At 47.1% G+C, this 15987-nt stretch overlaps 8 protein-coding genes across 8 annotated transcripts; 3 read left to right on the top strand and 5 right to left on the bottom strand.

The window, feature by feature from the left end:
• Nucleotides 1–1034: 1034 nt before the first annotated feature.
• ONS95_001311 (uncharacterized protein) lies at nt 1035–3418 on the top strand (the record flags this gene model as incomplete). The annotated part of the gene is made up of 5 exons (XM_058494503.1): nt 1035–1329; nt 1483–1614; nt 1669–1788; nt 1846–1980; nt 2034–3418. 5 exons carry the CDS (start codon nt 1035–1037, stop codon nt 3416–3418), a joined length of 2067 nt encoding a protein of 688 aa, XP_058364708.1.
• An 821-nt stretch (nt 3419–4239) lies between these two features.
• On the bottom strand, nt 4240–6676 carry ONS95_001310 (uncharacterized protein; the record flags this gene model as incomplete). The annotated part of the gene is made up of 9 exons (XM_058494502.1): nt 4240–4338; nt 4396–4671; nt 4722–4882; nt 4941–5444; nt 5493–5588; nt 5649–5823; nt 5878–5929; nt 6000–6076; nt 6134–6676. 9 exons carry the CDS (start codon nt 6674–6676, stop codon nt 4240–4242), a joined length of 1983 nt encoding a protein of 660 aa, XP_058364707.1.
• A 910-nt stretch (nt 6677–7586) lies between these two features.
• On the top strand, nt 7587–8738 carry ONS95_001309 (uncharacterized protein; the record flags this gene model as incomplete). The annotated part of the gene is made up of 1 exon (XM_058494501.1): nt 7587–8738. One exon carries the CDS (start codon nt 7587–7589, stop codon nt 8736–8738), a length of 1152 nt encoding a protein of 383 aa, XP_058364706.1.
• A 713-nt stretch (nt 8739–9451) lies between these two features.
• Nucleotides 9452–10249, bottom strand: ONS95_001308 (uncharacterized protein; the record flags this gene model as incomplete). Its single annotated transcript, XM_058494500.1, has 1 exon — nt 9452–10249. The coding sequence occupies one exon, from the start codon at nt 10247–10249 to the stop codon at nt 9452–9454; it is 798 nt and encodes a 265-aa protein (XP_058364705.1).
• Nucleotides 10250–10771: 522 nt separating this feature from the next.
• ONS95_001307 (uncharacterized protein) lies at nt 10772–12091 on the top strand. Its single transcript, XM_058494499.1, has 2 exons — nt 10772–11471; nt 11522–12091. The coding sequence occupies exons 1-2, from the start codon at nt 10909–10911 to the stop codon at nt 12045–12047; spliced, it is 1089 nt and encodes a 362-aa protein (XP_058364704.1). The 5' UTR covers nt 10772–10908; the 3' UTR covers nt 12048–12091.
• A 686-nt stretch (nt 12092–12777) lies between these two features.
• Nucleotides 12778–13723, bottom strand: ONS95_001306 (uncharacterized protein). Its single transcript, XM_058494498.1, has 2 exons — nt 13371–13723; nt 12778–13311 (listed from the first exon to the last, which is right to left on the bottom strand). Exons 1-2 carry the CDS (start codon nt 13503–13505, stop codon nt 12868–12870), a joined length of 579 nt encoding a protein of 192 aa, XP_058364703.1. The 5' UTR covers nt 13506–13723; the 3' UTR covers nt 12778–12867.
• Nucleotides 13724–14537: 814 nt separating this feature from the next.
• Nucleotides 14538–14843, bottom strand: ONS95_001305 (uncharacterized protein; the record flags this gene model as incomplete). The annotated part of the gene is made up of 1 exon (XM_058494497.1): nt 14538–14843. The coding sequence occupies one exon, from the start codon at nt 14841–14843 to the stop codon at nt 14538–14540; it is 306 nt and encodes a 101-aa protein (XP_058364702.1).
• A 54-nt stretch (nt 14844–14897) lies between these two features.
• On the bottom strand, nt 14898–15650 carry ONS95_001304 (uncharacterized protein; the record flags this gene model as incomplete). Its single annotated transcript, XM_058494496.1, has 1 exon — nt 14898–15650. One exon carries the CDS (start codon nt 15648–15650, stop codon nt 14898–14900), a length of 753 nt encoding a protein of 250 aa, XP_058364701.1.
• Nucleotides 15651–15987: the final 337 nt, after the last annotated feature.

Genomic DNA, 15987 nt, shown 5'->3' with positions numbered 1-15987 from the left:
TCCTTGCTGTGTTTTAATCAGATTAGACGTTTGGCCTGCCGTCCTTTATCGATAAATATCATTTTCTTGTCGTCAGGTAACCAGTCTCCTTCCTATTTCCCGAACGGGTGGCTGCCAGTAACATTACCACGCCTTTGGACTGCAGTAAGACCTGCCAATGTGGTCAGTAAGACAACACCAAAAGCAAACTTGGGCACCGAAGGGGAAAAAAAGAATCCTACAGCTGATTCGTACTCTTTGCCTATGGCATAGCTTCCCATGGAGTGAGTGGGGTGAAGGTAAGCCATGTTTTTCCAGGGTTTACTGCAATAGCAGGGGTGCCGCAGTCAACTTTGCCGGGTACTATGATCCTTCACAGAAATTACATGCATGAGCACTGCAGACAGAGGAGAGCAGAACTGAACAAAGGGAAGACGGGGAAACCGTGTTTGGCTGGGGCTGGTGGTCGGGTGGCACAGCATGCTCAGCGTGAGCGGCAGGAAGAGATGGGAAGATTGATTGGTACATAAAACGAAACACCCAAAACCTTACTCGCTGGAAGTCTCTCCGGATCCCTCCCTCATTCCTCATCCCTCATCCCTCGCTTCCCGTCCCTCCATCAAAACACGTCTCCGCGCCAAAACAGCTGATTTTGCTGGCGGCGTTCAGCAATGCCAAGTCCCGTGCCAAGCGCTTGTGTCAGTGGGCGGTGGTGACAAAGCGTGCAGGTGGTGTGTATGGTGTGTATGGTGTGAATGATGTGAGTGGGTGGTGAAAGGAAAGGTGTGTGGATGAATGAATTGCGCCGTAGGTTGACCCCCGCGTCCACGGGAAGGGGATGTTCACCTGCATACAGACCTAGCTACGGACGTAGGGACCACCAACGCAAGTACAGGCATCGACGCATCCCGCGCGTCATATTGCCGGTGTCTTTCCAATCTGTCCAGCCTTGCAGCTGAACTGGCCGAAAAAAAAATATCGTCGACGAGCGACATCGTCGCCGCGATTAAGTCATTCCCACAGCATCTACCCAGCCTCGAGCTGCTCCCACGATCATGTCGGTCGGCACACCAGGTAGTCTTCATTCTCCAGGTGCTGCTTTCAACAGTGTGGATATCCAGAAGAGCGTCTCAGAGATCTTTGATCTTGAGCGCGACCCACGAGTTCCTTTTGGCCTCGTGCAAGGCTACCAGGAGAATGACCAGACGGGTCCCGACCAAATTGCGGAAAAAATAACGGCGAAGATCGAATACCTCACGAATATCCTACCTATTCTCACTCATCTCTGGCTCTCAAGCTCTGAGCATCTTGACCTCTCAGCCGAGAAACTAGCAGATGCGTGTCGTGAAAGTGAGTTTTCGCTATTTCAGGACTGTCGTTTGCTGGCGGCCCAGAGTCTGGAAGTTTATTACGATACATGGATATAAGCCACGATTGTGGACCTTTGGTGCACTTGTCCATTTGTTTCCAGACAAGATGACCCATACTAACATGAGAACGTAGCTCGATGGCGAGTCCCCGTTGGCGAGTCAGGCGTCTTGGATTTCTTCCTAGGAATTCTGCCACACTGTGAAGATAGAAGGGTTCTCAAGCTACAGATCTTGCGACTCATTGGGAATACGTGCGCAGATGTCGGTACGTTGAAGGTTGAATGTGAAGTCATTGAACAGTCTTGCTTATACAATACAGACAATAACCGGGCTCAGATTTTGTCGCGCAATGTTTTCCCGTCTATCATACGCGATTTGAGAGATCACATCCTTTCGCCATTTGCTGTCGTAGTAATCTATAATATGTGTGTTGATTATGGTCAGTATCTCATCCATTTTCCCAGTATTCATTGCCCCCTCGCTGACACACACTTAGAACCTGCCCAAAGAGAAGCATCCGAGCACCAATTGACTCGCGAGTTAATTGAATACCTTTTTGCAGCAGACGATGGACGCGTTGAAGTGTTTCTCGACCACTGTTGTGAGCTATTAGGGTTCATGGTAACTCAAGGTTTGTGGGTCCTTTGCTTTAACCGCCAGACGCTCAAGCTAAAAATGCTTCAGAAGCTGAGATCGACAAGGCACCTAGCAATACCTGCCTTGTATTATTCAACGTAGCAGCTGCTTTAAACATCGAGAATAAACTTGAGGAATTCTCCAAGCTACTGGATATTGCCACTTGTTACCTGACACACACCAAATTCCGGAAGGGTTTGATTGAGGATGGTGGTATGGTCAATGCTTTAAATCTCATGACGAAGACTTATATGTCTTTGGAAAAGCCAGAAAGCATTATACGCCGGTCTCACCAGGCTTTCCCACAAGACGCAATTGATAGAGCGGTGTCTTCGCTTTCTTCACTCAGCCAGCAGATTCTTGACACATCAAGTCTGCCAGAATTCAGTATAGAGCTGTATCCATTAGAGTCTCAATTTGGGACAACTCTTATCCGATTACTTTCATCGTCTAGGGTGGTATTTCAAAACTACGCATGTGTGCTAGTCGGAAACCTTGCTCGCTCAGACACAGTCTCGGAAGAGCTCGTCCACACCTACCAAATCCACAATAATCTCAACACAATTCTGAGGACTACAGACGATGCAAAGATCCTTTTCGCCGCTCTATCTCTCCTAAACAATCTATGCGTCTCGCCGAGAAACAAGGTCGAGCTCGGCAACAGCGGACTCCTCGAATTCCTCCCCACGCTCTGGAATCTAGCAGACAAGGTTGCAATCCAACACGCTTCAATCCGCTTAACTCGCAGTCTCCTCGTTAGTAATTGGGATAACGTTCGCAGATTCTACCGCCGACTGTCGCGGGACAAGGACTCACCAGCACACATGCGATCCAACATGTCGCTCCTCCTCGCGACATTCGACAGAACAGATAATGAAACCACAAAGGTAGAAATCTCACGACTGATCACAGCCTTCTGCCGCGTAGGCAGTCAGCGTATGCCCAAGGACTCGCAGAAACTCGAGCAGAACAAGCGCAAATTCTACTACATGCACCCGGAGATCAAGAAACCCCTCATCTTCATGATCACACAGCAGAAGTCCGCAATCGTGCGGTCAGAAGGCTGGTTCACACTTGCTCTCCTAGCCGGCACAGCCGAGGGCACAGAATGTATTTTCAGCGTTCTATCTGAAGACGGCGGGATGCAAGCCCTGATGGAGACGATCGAGGGAAAGAGGATCGTGGATGGGCAGCCTACCACGCCTGGGGTGCCGCAGTGGATTGACCAGTTCATGGGTGAGGGCTGGGACTGGGGAGGCAGTCCACAGGCTACTATGACGTCGTCGGAGGATGCGCAGGCAATCAGGATGGCGAATATAGACAGGAAGAATGCGAGGGCGATTTTGAGGGTGCTGATCAATAGTGGGCTGGACGCGGTGGATTCGATACAGCTGAGCGTGTACAAAGATCTCTTGAGCTCTGGGTCTCTTTAGCACGAATTTTAATTATGGCTTCATATTATTGACTTAGTTCCTGTGATGATCACTGTGACTTCGAATCAGACCTACTGGTAATCCAGGGGACCTAGAAAGGGCTCAGGGCTTCCACTCCACAATCCTACATTCAATTTCCTCATTAGATTGAAGATTACCTCATTCAGCTTCCATGTAAAGGCATTCCAGCAGGCCTCTCAACATAATTATCTTTAGAAGAGTAAGAAAGTAGCGCGGCGTTGTGTCGGGTCAGCTCTCTCCGTGAGAATCCTTCAGTCTCCACTCCAGGGCCTTAGCATAAGGGTCTGCATCCAATATTGCAGCAATGTATTACATTCTCTAGCCAAGGCCAGGATCTGCCCTCCCAACCCAGCTCAGTCAGAAAAGCTTAAATGATACCCTTCCTCAGTGGGTGTGGTACGAGGTTTACCAATATCTGCAAGAAGATCGGATTGATTGGGAAAATGCTGAGTTGCCGGTTGTTGGGTCCTGCTGAGCAACCTGCAACTAACCCTTGAGGCTGTGAGTTCAGGCTGGGACGCTATGCTGGCTGACATATGCATGCATGTAACCACGGATGAACGGTCCAGTTTCTGTCTGAGCTCGTATACCGTAGCTGCGCTGGACATGTGACAACTCAGTTTTGGAGGAGAGAATGGCTGGCTGATTAAGTCATTTATGTTACAATGACAAGGAGCTAATATACGAAAATTGCAAGACTTTGGATTTGGATGAGTACGATATAGATTGGAATTATAGTTGATATAACTTCATCTCACCATGTCATGTATGTACATTATTTACAGATCCAATACAGTCATTCATGCTTGTGGGTTCACCACATTTGTCTTCTTGAGACTCTTCCAGCCCATCCCAGTGCTGGTAAAGAACGCCACGAACGCACCAGCAGCGCCGAGATACTAAATGACCTAGTCAGTACAAGTAATTTGACGGTAAATATCAATAATGGGACTCACAAAAGTGCCAATGAGGGCATAGTTGTAAGCTTCTAAGACATGATCTAGAGACTCCGGTGGCACAGCTTTCTTCAATTGCGTGGCTCCCCACTTCACCACAAGCGCTGCATTAACTTCTGGTGCAAACCTCTGAAGTGCGCCCATGAGGCGATTGGTGAAGATTGTCTGACCGCAGGAAATGAAGATGGCACCGCCGAAAAGCTGGAAGAGGACTACCAGTGCCGAGCCCACTGCGATCTCGGATGGTTTCAGGATAGCCTGTGTTGCTATCACGGGCTGGAAATGTTGTTAGCTATGAACAGGGACTTTATCACAGAGTCAAATACTATTTGAAGGACCATTCCGCGACCTGCACCGCCGAGTATCTGATAGCATATCCATTCTGCTTCGGATGTACCAGGCTTGAAGTTTCCCATGAGGCCTGAGCCTATTGCCGTGATAGCTGATCCGACCATAGCCCACGGTAAGTAGTATCCTAGCCTTGTGACTACAAACAAGTCAGTCTTTGTTACAAAGCCAGTAGTGATGCTGCAAGGTCAACATACCTAGGATACTAGATATCCCCGCCGCCGGAATCTGCGAAAGAAAGGTGGGCAGGATCATGATTCCACTCATAGTTGGGCCGACTTGCTTGACAGATTGGAACCAGATTGGCAAATAGTAAGTGACCAGCAGGAGGGAACCCATCTGTAGAAGTGCTGTCAAGCAACTACTATATATGATTCGCTGCTTCAGCATTGACATCGGGATCATAGCGTCTTTTCCTATTCGTTGCTCCCACAATGCAAACACAATTGCAGTTGCGATTGACCCGATGAAGAGGCCAAGAATGGTGGCAGAGATCCATGGATGCTCAATACCTCCCCATTGGAGAGCCATGAGGAACATGATGCATGCCGGTGCAAAGAGAGAGAAGCCTATGATATCCAAGGCAAAGAATAGCTCTTTCAAAGTCTTGTGAACTTTGTATTTCTCCCGCTCATCGGGTATGTCGATGAAGAATAGGACAAGACCGGTGATGGCTCCGGCAGGTAAGTTGATGTAGAAGCCTGTAATGTTAATTAGAGGTGTTCAATAATGTACTACGGGATACATACACCACCTCCAAGTTGCATATTGTGTAAATGCTCCACCGATCAAGGGTCCGACTGCCTGTCCAATAACACCTACTGACATGATTGTGCCAACAAGGACTAATAGAATAGATGCATTAGTTCCATCGCTGGATATAGAGCGAGAGAGGATGTTCATACGTGGACGTTTCACTACTGGTGCTGCAGAGGCTATGATGGTGAGGGCCCCATTCATCAACCCCGCGCCACCAATACCACCCACTGCTCTTCCAATTATAAACATCTCCGACGAGACCGAAGCTGCTGATATCAAAGCTCCCAATTCGAAGACCGCAAGAAAGGAGAGGAAAGTCCACTACATCCGATCCATTAGTCACCGCGACGAGCAAGAGGTCGGATATGCAGTTACCTTGAGAGAAAACACAGTGTAGAGCTTGCCACTTAAAGGTTGTACTGAACAACTTCGCCATTATGTCAGTAAAGAGTCGTTGCAGGTTCTTCAAACTTATTTCGGACAAGGGACGAACATACTTGGTGAGTAGGTATACACTGCCATACCAGCCAATATCAGAAATCGATTGGAAGTGCATTGAGATCTCTGGAATTGCCTGGGTAAATAGTCAATATTGCTTCTTCGGTTTCCGCAAATCAGTATTCCTACTCACTGTTGCAACTATTGATGCGTTAAGCATCATCAACATGCCGGCGAGCGTTAATCCAAATGTAAGAGTATATAGCTTGACACCTGTCAAGTGTACAACATTAGGCTCCTCGTCGTCCTCTTCCGTTGTAGCATCGGGAGAAGTTTCTGGTGAAGTGCTGCCATTATGACTTGCATCTCCCAGCGGTTCCTTGGATGCAATTTCTGGCTGCTTCAAGATGGTGCTGTCTGTGCCGATTGAGCTGGCGAGCGTCTCTTGCCTTTCGGTATTGGGGGAGTCGGTCTGGAAATCATCGTCAACTGTCACAGCTGAATCACTTTCCAGCTTCGGTGAAACTTCAAAAGGTACTTTTTCTGTTGAAGGTAGTGCTGGCTCCAAGGCTTGTGTCTCTATAGGGGCAGCAGACACAGAGCGACGTGAGTCTTGAGTATGAAGCGGTTGCAACTCAACTGGTAAAGCGCCATTGTTGACTTGTTGGTTTGATATATCCATGTCTCTGGCTATGCTCTTGGCAGTCGATTGTGTGGAGATTAAAGTAGCACTCATGATGAAACGATCAATCGAGCTGTGTCAAGGGCATGGCGCGTAACATAACATACCATAAGACATAGTTAATGTACGCATTCTTGCCTTCGTTCCTCGGAACTGCAGGATCAGAGACGATGACAATAGCCGGCAGAGTCTCCCATTGCCCATACTGGAATATTCGGCTGGACTGGGTACAATAGTCAACACCGGTCTGTCGGGTTGGAATATCGCCGATATGCCAAGCATTTGGGGTGACATTGCCGATATAGGAGGTTAAGCGAGCAGGACCGCCATCCCCGTTTCCGTGGCGCTTCGTCTCAAAAACTCGCTTCTCGCTTTATTCTGTAGTCTCTGTAGCTGGTGGCATACCGGGCAAGGGGATTAACTCGTTGGTCGAAACCCCATGTCGTGTAAAGAACCCATTCCCAGAAGACCATTCATCAAAAAGAGTACTGAACCCTGGCGATCAAAACAATTTCTGATCTGACACACATGGACTGTACTATTCATCTAATTCGTCTAATTGTAGAAATCATGTATTTAAAGTGATCGGCAACTCGCCAAGGGCGGCTGATGGCGAACTAGTTGCTGAGTACGGGTGCCATATATCGCCGATGTTCCTGCCTTTTCGTAATTTGTCTAATCGATGACTTCTAGATTGATTTTGAGAGGAGAATTCCAAGGAGAACACAAAAGCGCCGAAAGCATTAGACTGCCAAATTTCTCCACCTCTATGTCACTCGTGAGAAGACAATCGGCCGTCAGATCTCCTTCTAGTTCGAGAAGATGAGAGAGTTACGTATGCTACGGGAGTGGTGAAGCCAGAGTGACTTATTTCGTTACCTTATAATCTTCTTGAAATCTTCCTCTGGAAGTACCCTTCATCAATACATTGAGACGCAGTTTTTTCTCATCCCCTAAATAAATCATGTTGTTCAAATCCATTACTTGTATCCTTGCAGCACTTGCCGTTGCGGAAGCGACACCAAGCAGACGCTGCCAGTACAACACACTCGAGCAATACGACATCGAGAATGTGACAGCGATTGATATTGGAGAGGATCCATTGATTCCTTTTTCATCTCCGAAACTCTCTGCAGTCAACCAAACTGCCTGGGAGTTCTGGTTTTTCGACTCCACAACCGAAGATGGAGACGCTGGAATTTCGTTCGCATTCTGGCGAGATAACTCTCACGTGGGAATAGAGAACCCCCCATTAGGAGTTTTGAGGCTCCAAACGCAAGTTGTCTTTCCCAATGGCACCCACTGGATCGAGACTTCCTGGGTGACGGACAACACCATTTCAGTATGCAAGGATGCAACGACTGGTGTGTGGAACAAGACCGGATCCACATATTCCTTCAAGACATCCACCGATCTCAAGCACACCACCATCACTCTTGACTCGCCGACTTTAAGTGGGACATACACTCTTACTGCCACAGCGCCAGGCATTTACGCAGATGGAAATTTGTGGCCATCACGACGGGCTACTGCCAAAGTTATGCCCTATGTCTACTGGGATGCCTCTGTTCCGTCCGGAAAAGTCAAGGTTGATATCAACGTCGCCGGCACACAGCTCAAGTTCACTGGCATCGGCGGTCACGACAGGAACTGGGCATCCTTCCCACTTGTTCAAACCGCCCTAGGCTGGCAAGAGTCACGTGTGAATGCCGGTCCCTACACCTTGGTCTTCTGGTTGATCGGATCCCAAGTTGATGGCAAGACATACCTGGCCTCCACCATTATCAAATCCAACAAGGTGATTTTCAAGTCACAATCGTTCACTGCGGCGAAGAACACGGATTACATGCTTTTCTCACAAACGCACGTGAACGATACAAGCACTCCTTTCGATCCGACGAAAGCCCGCACTACCTTCCATCTTGACTTTGTTTCCGCTTCCAAGAAGAAGGAATGGAAATTCGACGTTGACTTTGCGGATCCCGAGTGGGCAATTCAGGACCGTGGGTTTGGAGGTATCATTCCAGCTAGCGTGACTGGTGGAGAGGTCGGCTGCAAGCAGTACTCTGGTGTCGGAACTGCAATGCATGCTGAATTTGCCCCAGACTGGGTCTAAGTCAACTGTTGCTGTATTTTGACAGCTATGAAGAGAGCTGGTGATGATTGTGCTGGCATCAAAAATTTCCTTCTGTGGGTTTGGCATTAGACTTTTGGTAGTCATGGGTGTTGGAGTGGACGATGAGCATACAATGGTCATAGTGCTACGGCTAGAGTTCCTTTCAAAATGCAAAATCGTACGTATAAACTTGTTTATATTTGGTTGAGCTTGTGTTAGAGTGGTTGGGAGTCCCCCAGAATACATGATTTGATTCGTTCATGAGGCCTGCACTTTCACTTCTTCCCGATCTATGCAAATCGCGGTCGGAGTCTTTACGCCTCACATCATCTGGAATGCTCCGTGCAGTTTAGGTGGAGTCTTCGTAATCGCCGGGGTGGCTCTACCCTCAACAAGCGGTTTTTGAAAAGTCTGCGAGGGATCATGGACTGTGATTGAAACATCTTGACATTCGCGGGGACTTAGTTCGGGGCATTATCAGTCCTTACATGGGCTAAACGCTTGTCTTTCAGGGTATCTAAAAGAGTGCCGTCGGAAGATCTTTCTGTTTCTTCCCGAGGTCTTCAAAGAGCGGTGTCTGGACATAAAAGATATTCTACACTTTTTCTGAAGTGATATGTGGATTGAAAGGTATGTCTATACATAAGAACGACTACATTGTAGAAATCTATTCTAACTTGCGAATATCCCAGATAACATGGTAACAAAACCCTTCAGATAAACACCATTTCATCGATCGTAACAACAGGATCTTTCCGAATCTTGCTCTCAACTGCAGCATTCCACCACGTGACTTTCGATGTTCCACTACTTACATCCTTGATAGCCTCCGCCAACTTCCTCGTCCCATCCTCGTCAGGAATCAAATGATGACCCCCATTGAACTCGATCAAACGCACAGTATCTCTATCAAAAAACCTGTCAAGCATCATCCTCCCGTTTTTGAGCCAAGGATCCACAAGACCATGGACCTGAACGGTCGGGATCCGAATCAAATCATCCTCTAGCTGCTGACTCGAGCGATGAGCTTGCCACTCTAGACAATCCGCTGTCCCATTGAACATGATGCCGAACTGTAGACTGCTCCAATAGGATCTCTCTCCGCGATTGCGGGCTTGCTGTGCAAGAAGTAGGAGGCTTGCGGCCATCCCAGCACCTTGCGAGAAACCCATCACTCCCACAAATGGACTGTCATACTCTCCGATCTCCAAGAGAGCTCTTTTCAAGCCCTCGTTTGCCTCTTTCTCCTCTTTCCCGAGATCTATACGTCTTGCAAGAGGCTTCCGAGAACGGCGCCTTTGCGGGATCCAGGCGAAAAAGTCGTCGTCGCTGTCAAAGAAAGGGAGAACTCCTGGACCGGGAGGCGAAGAGAATGGAGCGTTGACGAAGACGAAGCGAAAATGATCTTTGAGGTGGCCTCGTAGCTTGCGACTTTGGATTTGGAAGATGTCAATGTTGGTGCCGCTGCCGTGAAGGCAAAGAATTTTGGGAAGTCGTCTGCGTGGCTCCATCGTTATGGCTAAGAGATGAAAATTTATTTGTGGAAGAGTCTTTGGTGGAAAGAAGATAGCTAGGAGTGAGCTTGACAAGGAATTGGGTGCTGCTATCTACCATTTCAGCCTGGGAGGATTTCACGATGAGCCAGGAATACTCTACTAGAGACTTGGCAAGACTCAGAATCGGGCCTTTTGTCACGCAATAGATTGACTTAAAAGTGCAAACTCGCTTCAGTAAGATCATATGGCGCTAGTGGTAAACAAATCTGAGTGATGCTGAGAATTCGGCGATTTAGCTGAATAATCGTTGATCCTACGTTCTTGAACTGGGAATCCTTCAGAAGGAAGAAACCGGAAGACGAGAAAGGAAGAAAACTTAGTCTCTTGGCATCTGGCGTTGAGATTATTCAGCCTCATGAATATATCCAGTCAGAGTGAACTGGACATTCAGCTCATTTCGGCGATTTCTTCTTACGTTCCATAAGACGCCAAGACCGAATTCTGAATTTTCCAAAAGTAATCATCTTCTGAAGAGTAAGTCCCCTTCCTTTGGTTGTGTCTCAAGAAACTAGATCAACTTTTTTCTCGCTCTCTTCAGCAAATCCTGTTTCGTTGAGTTCGAATGTCCTGTTTGAGTTTTCTCGGTCATCACTTCAGTTTCGCCAAACCTCAAAATGCCACACTCTGAGGATATCATTCCAGCAGAACAGACTGCTATCATTGCCCTGCCAAACGGAGAACTTGGAATTTCTCACAATGTGCCAGTCCCGCATGTCGACGACGATCTGGCCCTCGTGAAAACGGTTGCAATCGCCGTCAACCCCGTGGACGCCAAAATGGTAGGGCCAATGGCAAGTCCCGGTGCCATTTCTGGCTGTGATTTTGCTGGTATTGTTGTGAAAATAGGTGCAGGCAGTGGAGAGTACCTGAAGATCGGGGACCGCGTGGCTGGCGTGGTACATCCAATGAACCCTATGCGCCCTGATGTTGGAGCTTTTGCAGAATACGTTGGTGCCACTGCCGATTTCACACTCAGACTGCCTGAAACTATGAGTCTGTCAACTGGAGCATCACTGGGAACGGGTGTTGGAACCATGGGACTGGCTTTGTTCAATCACCTCCAGCTACCCAACACACCTGATAATCCAGGCGTGTTTCCAGTCAACAAGCCTTGTTACGTTTTGGTGTATGGAGGAAGCACCGCTTCTGGCACACTCGCTATTCAATTGATCAGACAGTAAGACTCAGCTTGATGATGATGGAAGTTGCTTACTGACACATATCCAGTGCGGGACTGACACCCATTGCAACCTGCTCGCCCCGAAACAACGCCCTGGTGGAGAGCTATGGCGCTGAAAAATGCTTCGACTACAATTCGCCAACTTGTGCGAAGGACATCAAAGCATACACTAAGAACGGTCTGCGATACGCAATGGACTGTATAGTCGAGGCTGATACCATGACAATCTGCTATGAATCGATTGGACGGTCTGGCGGACGCTACACAGCACTTGAGCCATTTCCCACTCACCTCACAAGCACGAGGAAGACCGTCGTGGCAAACTGGGTTTTGGGACCTTCCATCCTTGGAACCAAGATTGGCTGGCCAGCACCATTCGGCCGTGAAGGCGATCCGTCGCTGCGAGTGTTTGGGAAAAAGTGGTTTCAAACAGCCCAGAGATTGTTAGATGAAGGGAAGATCAAGCCACACCCCGTGAGAGTCCACGATACTGGTTTTGAGGGGGTTTTTGACGGATTGGAGCTTTTGCGAAAGAAGATGGTGTCTGGTGAAAAATTGATTTACAATCTCTGAGTTCGAAATAGATTAGCGTAGTTGGAAATCAAAAGCGATAAATGATAGTACATATTGCAAGTTTCGACCTTAAACTCCCAGGTGTTGTGAATGATTTTAATGACCGTAATTACAGCTGGTCATTTTACCTCACAGTGCATTGTCACGCCCACGGCCACTTGAGTCATTGAAAGTGACGGACACTACGTTGCTCAGATTGGCTCGGTGACCTCATACCCCTTAGCATTCTAGGATTTTATGTCTCTAAAGTAAGCTTTTAATGACTTTGGCTGGAACATCAGAAGTGACATATACTTGATGAACTCAAAAGGGAACAGAAAACTTGGCCTTCATCCTGATCAAGTGATGTATGATGTCGGCGCTTAAATAAGAGAATGAAGTGTCATGAAGCGCAGGTTTCTGTTACTCAAGCCAGACTCGGTTTGCTGCAAAGTGAAGCAGTGCCGTGCCCTTCGGCGTTTCACAAAGGCTAGACACACTTCCATTGCCCTAACAATGCCCAGAAAGCTGTTGATTGCTTCACATTTTCAACATACATGATGTCGGTTCTGAATATTGTCTTTGTCATATCGTAGTGTCCAGTTTGTACTTGAGCCCTTGTGATGTCCAACCCCTCGGAAATTGAATGGCAGCTCATACACGTGTCGGCAGTCAAATATGCCGATTGAACTGATGAACATAAGACAGAATATGGGTGGAACCAGCGTCAACCGTTTTTGAACAAGGGAGATGCCAATGAGATTCATTTCGTAACTCAGATCGGAAGTTACATTCAAGAAAAATAATTATTAAGAGGGAGGAGATTCTCAATTTCCATCTATCACGAATCGACACAACGGTGAAGCTCTCCCTCAACAACATCCCAGTGTACTGGCTCATTTTTGGGGTCGAACTCCTCGGCACCTCGAAACTCGACATTACTATATTCCCACGGCGTAGAGAACTTTCCCGAAGGTTTCGTCACTATCAGAACCTCTTGAATTCCAATCTTCCGCATGTTTCTTAATATGGCCATCAAGCTGTACATATTTCCGCCATGGGAGCGCAGTTTTGGCCACATCTCCCATCCTGTCGCCAAGGTCTGGATTTTGGGCTTTTTTCCATTCTGTGGATCGGGAACGAAAGCGTCGAATTTATTGGTAAATGTCATTTCGTCAAAGTTGATGCTCCATAATATACCATTTGATTCATTGAAGTAAAGTTTCGGCTCTCCAAGTTTTGGCTCGTGGTGAGCTATGAGGACTTTTAGACATTCTTCGCGAGTCTCACCGGTTACTCTTAGCAGAGGTACCGATGCTTGGATAGGTACTATGGAGGGTTTACTATGGTATTCATTCTTGTTTTATTACTCCCGATCTCTGCTGCAACGATCGGTGTGCCTAGCGCGGCGGTTCTGACGATTTTTCGTCGGAGCTCGAGAGGTAGCCTGGGGAAACAGGTGAAAGTTGCCAACGGCATCTCAGTCTCTTGATACGATATAGATTCTGCTTGTATCTGCGCGTTACGTTTCTTAAATTCTTGGTGATGCTTTGATCTGTTGCTGTTGTATCTGGATTGGAAGTTCCTCCGTCGATTGAAGAAGATTTTCAAGGTTTGATTCGTCACGTAAAAATTCCTTGCAACAAAGAAACGTGTTGCTCACCGTGAGCCAGTACGAACGCGTGACTAAATTCTTGTGCCGGAAATTTCAAGCGAGGAACCACAGTGGCGCGGCATGTCACCAACACATTCAAGGAAGAACTCTTTGCCACCAACGGGTATCACGACATGAAGTGCTCCTAATCCCATAGTCCACTCATATATTTCTTCAGAACATATTCAGCATATCTGGAAAAGTTGTCTGCTATGGTTTGATATAAATCCGTCGAGAGAGAAGAATCAGAAGATCGAAATCGTGAATGGGCTTGACAGAATCAGCCAGATCAATGTATACGCCACAGTCATATAAACTATATAGAATTTTGTAATTAAGAATGAACAATATTCCAAAGCTATAACGTTGTATTGTCGCAAACAGAGGCATATTTTGAACAATCACGAATGCAGAAGAGCCTATATTGACAATAGTATTTGTTTTCCACCCTTGCCTGTATTTGTTCCTTGACTTAACAGGATCGTGCCAAAATAGAGGAACACGTCATTCCCTCCGGACATCTTATCTTGACATTTAATCACCATTGTGAAGCTACAAGTCTACCAGATTTGGAAAGAAATATCCAGTCCATAAACCATGAAACCTTTGCTGAAGTCCGGAACAACGTCCCCACACACCCCCTATACTTGATTGGCTCAAAGCTTATCCGACGTTTGTGAAAAGTCTTCAGACATAATGGATCTTTTGAAGTGTCCACGGCAGCTTCGGCTTCTCGTATTATAGGTCATTCCCGGCCCAATTATTCTCATCATCAGGATCAAAACCATCTGCAGCTGCGTCAGCATGTCACATGTTGGAACCAAGCTGTTACTGATGCTGAACTCACCCTTGATCAATTACTCTAGATGTTTCTCTGCATCATGCTCGTACATAGCAATATCTTTCATGTGCATATCCTCGAGACTCTCCCAAGTCAGCTGGTTCGTAACTGGGGCGGTTAATGCCGAAAACGAATCATCAAAATACCCGTCCGGAAGCAATTCCTCAAAGAATGGTTTCTGGGTGAGCAAATTGAGATCCGTAGAGCTCATATCTCTCCCCTTATCGACTACAATGTATAGCTCTCTGACCCCCAAGGCAGAAAGGCTGTTCATAAAAGCCATGAATCGTTGTTGTAGACCCATTGCGATCCAAGTAGACATTTCGATAGCGAGTGAGGGAATGAATGAAACTGTGGAGGATTCAGGTATGAGCTTTCAGCTTTCATAGTAAGCATCATCTGCCAGAAAGATGGTATCAACGTCTCTATTCATATAGAACAACGGTCTCTGAATGGTCTCTGGAAGAAAGGATGTTTGAAATTGCTGTGCCTCTCCACGAGCCTCTTTGCAGACATGCCGGATTCGGCACCAGGATTTCGGCCTCCAGATATTTATTTCCCCATAGAGGTAGATGTGACGCTTTTGAAGCTGCAAATTGATCACCGTTGGCTTGAACAAAGCTGTTCTCCAGATCATGAGTCGAATCTCGACCGCGAGCTTCTTGAAATTTGGAAACAGAATACAGTTTGGACTCTGCACCGTATTCAAATCCGGTGCAATTACAGACAATCCAATTTGAATCTGACGTTGAGAAGAGATCAAAGTACCATCCAGGTGGGTAGGTGTTCGTACCGTATGGTTCCCAGCAGGCTGGACTACTTTTAGTGGCTCCTCAACCAACGCGACGGGATGCTTCTCCTTGACGACCAAAGTGCTTCCGTTCCCGAGAGATGTATCTAATGATTTAGGAGATATCGTGTCGTACTTTATGAAATTGGCCTCGTTGTCGTCGTTACTCATAGCTCCTGTAGAATCGCTTGGGGACAGATATTGAGCTTCAGCCTGTTCTCGCTCATCGATAACTGTTGCCATGCTGTTTCTATCTTGTAAACCATCTGCTGACACATCCGAGGCCACGAAAGAAATTTGTTGACCAGCCGCCTCTGTTTCATTTCTTTCTCGCGCCATTCTTTGTAGAGATTGTTGGACAGGCGATCTGATGATGTATCTGGTGAGAGTCAATTCCTTATCGAGAATCTGGAGGAGAGGCAAAAGAAAGTTTGATCAACACTCTGAGTGAATCGAAGCTCAACAGCCGTTTGTATTGTCTGCGACGTCAAGAGCGGATAATGCAGAGGGGTATGCCGGAGTTGCGGATCGTAGACAGTGATACCCAAGAGAATTCCAGCAACTAAGGTCTGAGACTCAAAGATGCCGAAATTGTCGAGATATCAACTTAATTTTTAACGGAAAGAAGGAATTTATCTATCTACCTTAGCTCAAGGCAGGTGATTTTGGCGCTAGC

Source organism: Cadophora gregata (assembly GCF_030347475.1).
Source record: "Cadophora gregata isolate MNR1 chromosome Unknown scaffold_1, whole genome shotgun sequence".
Classification (NCBI taxonomy): Eukaryota; Fungi; Ascomycota; class Leotiomycetes; order Helotiales; family Ploettnerulaceae; genus Cadophora; species Cadophora gregata.
Note: the sequence above shows the minus strand (reverse complement) of the source record. Positions and strands in the feature narration are given on the sequence as shown.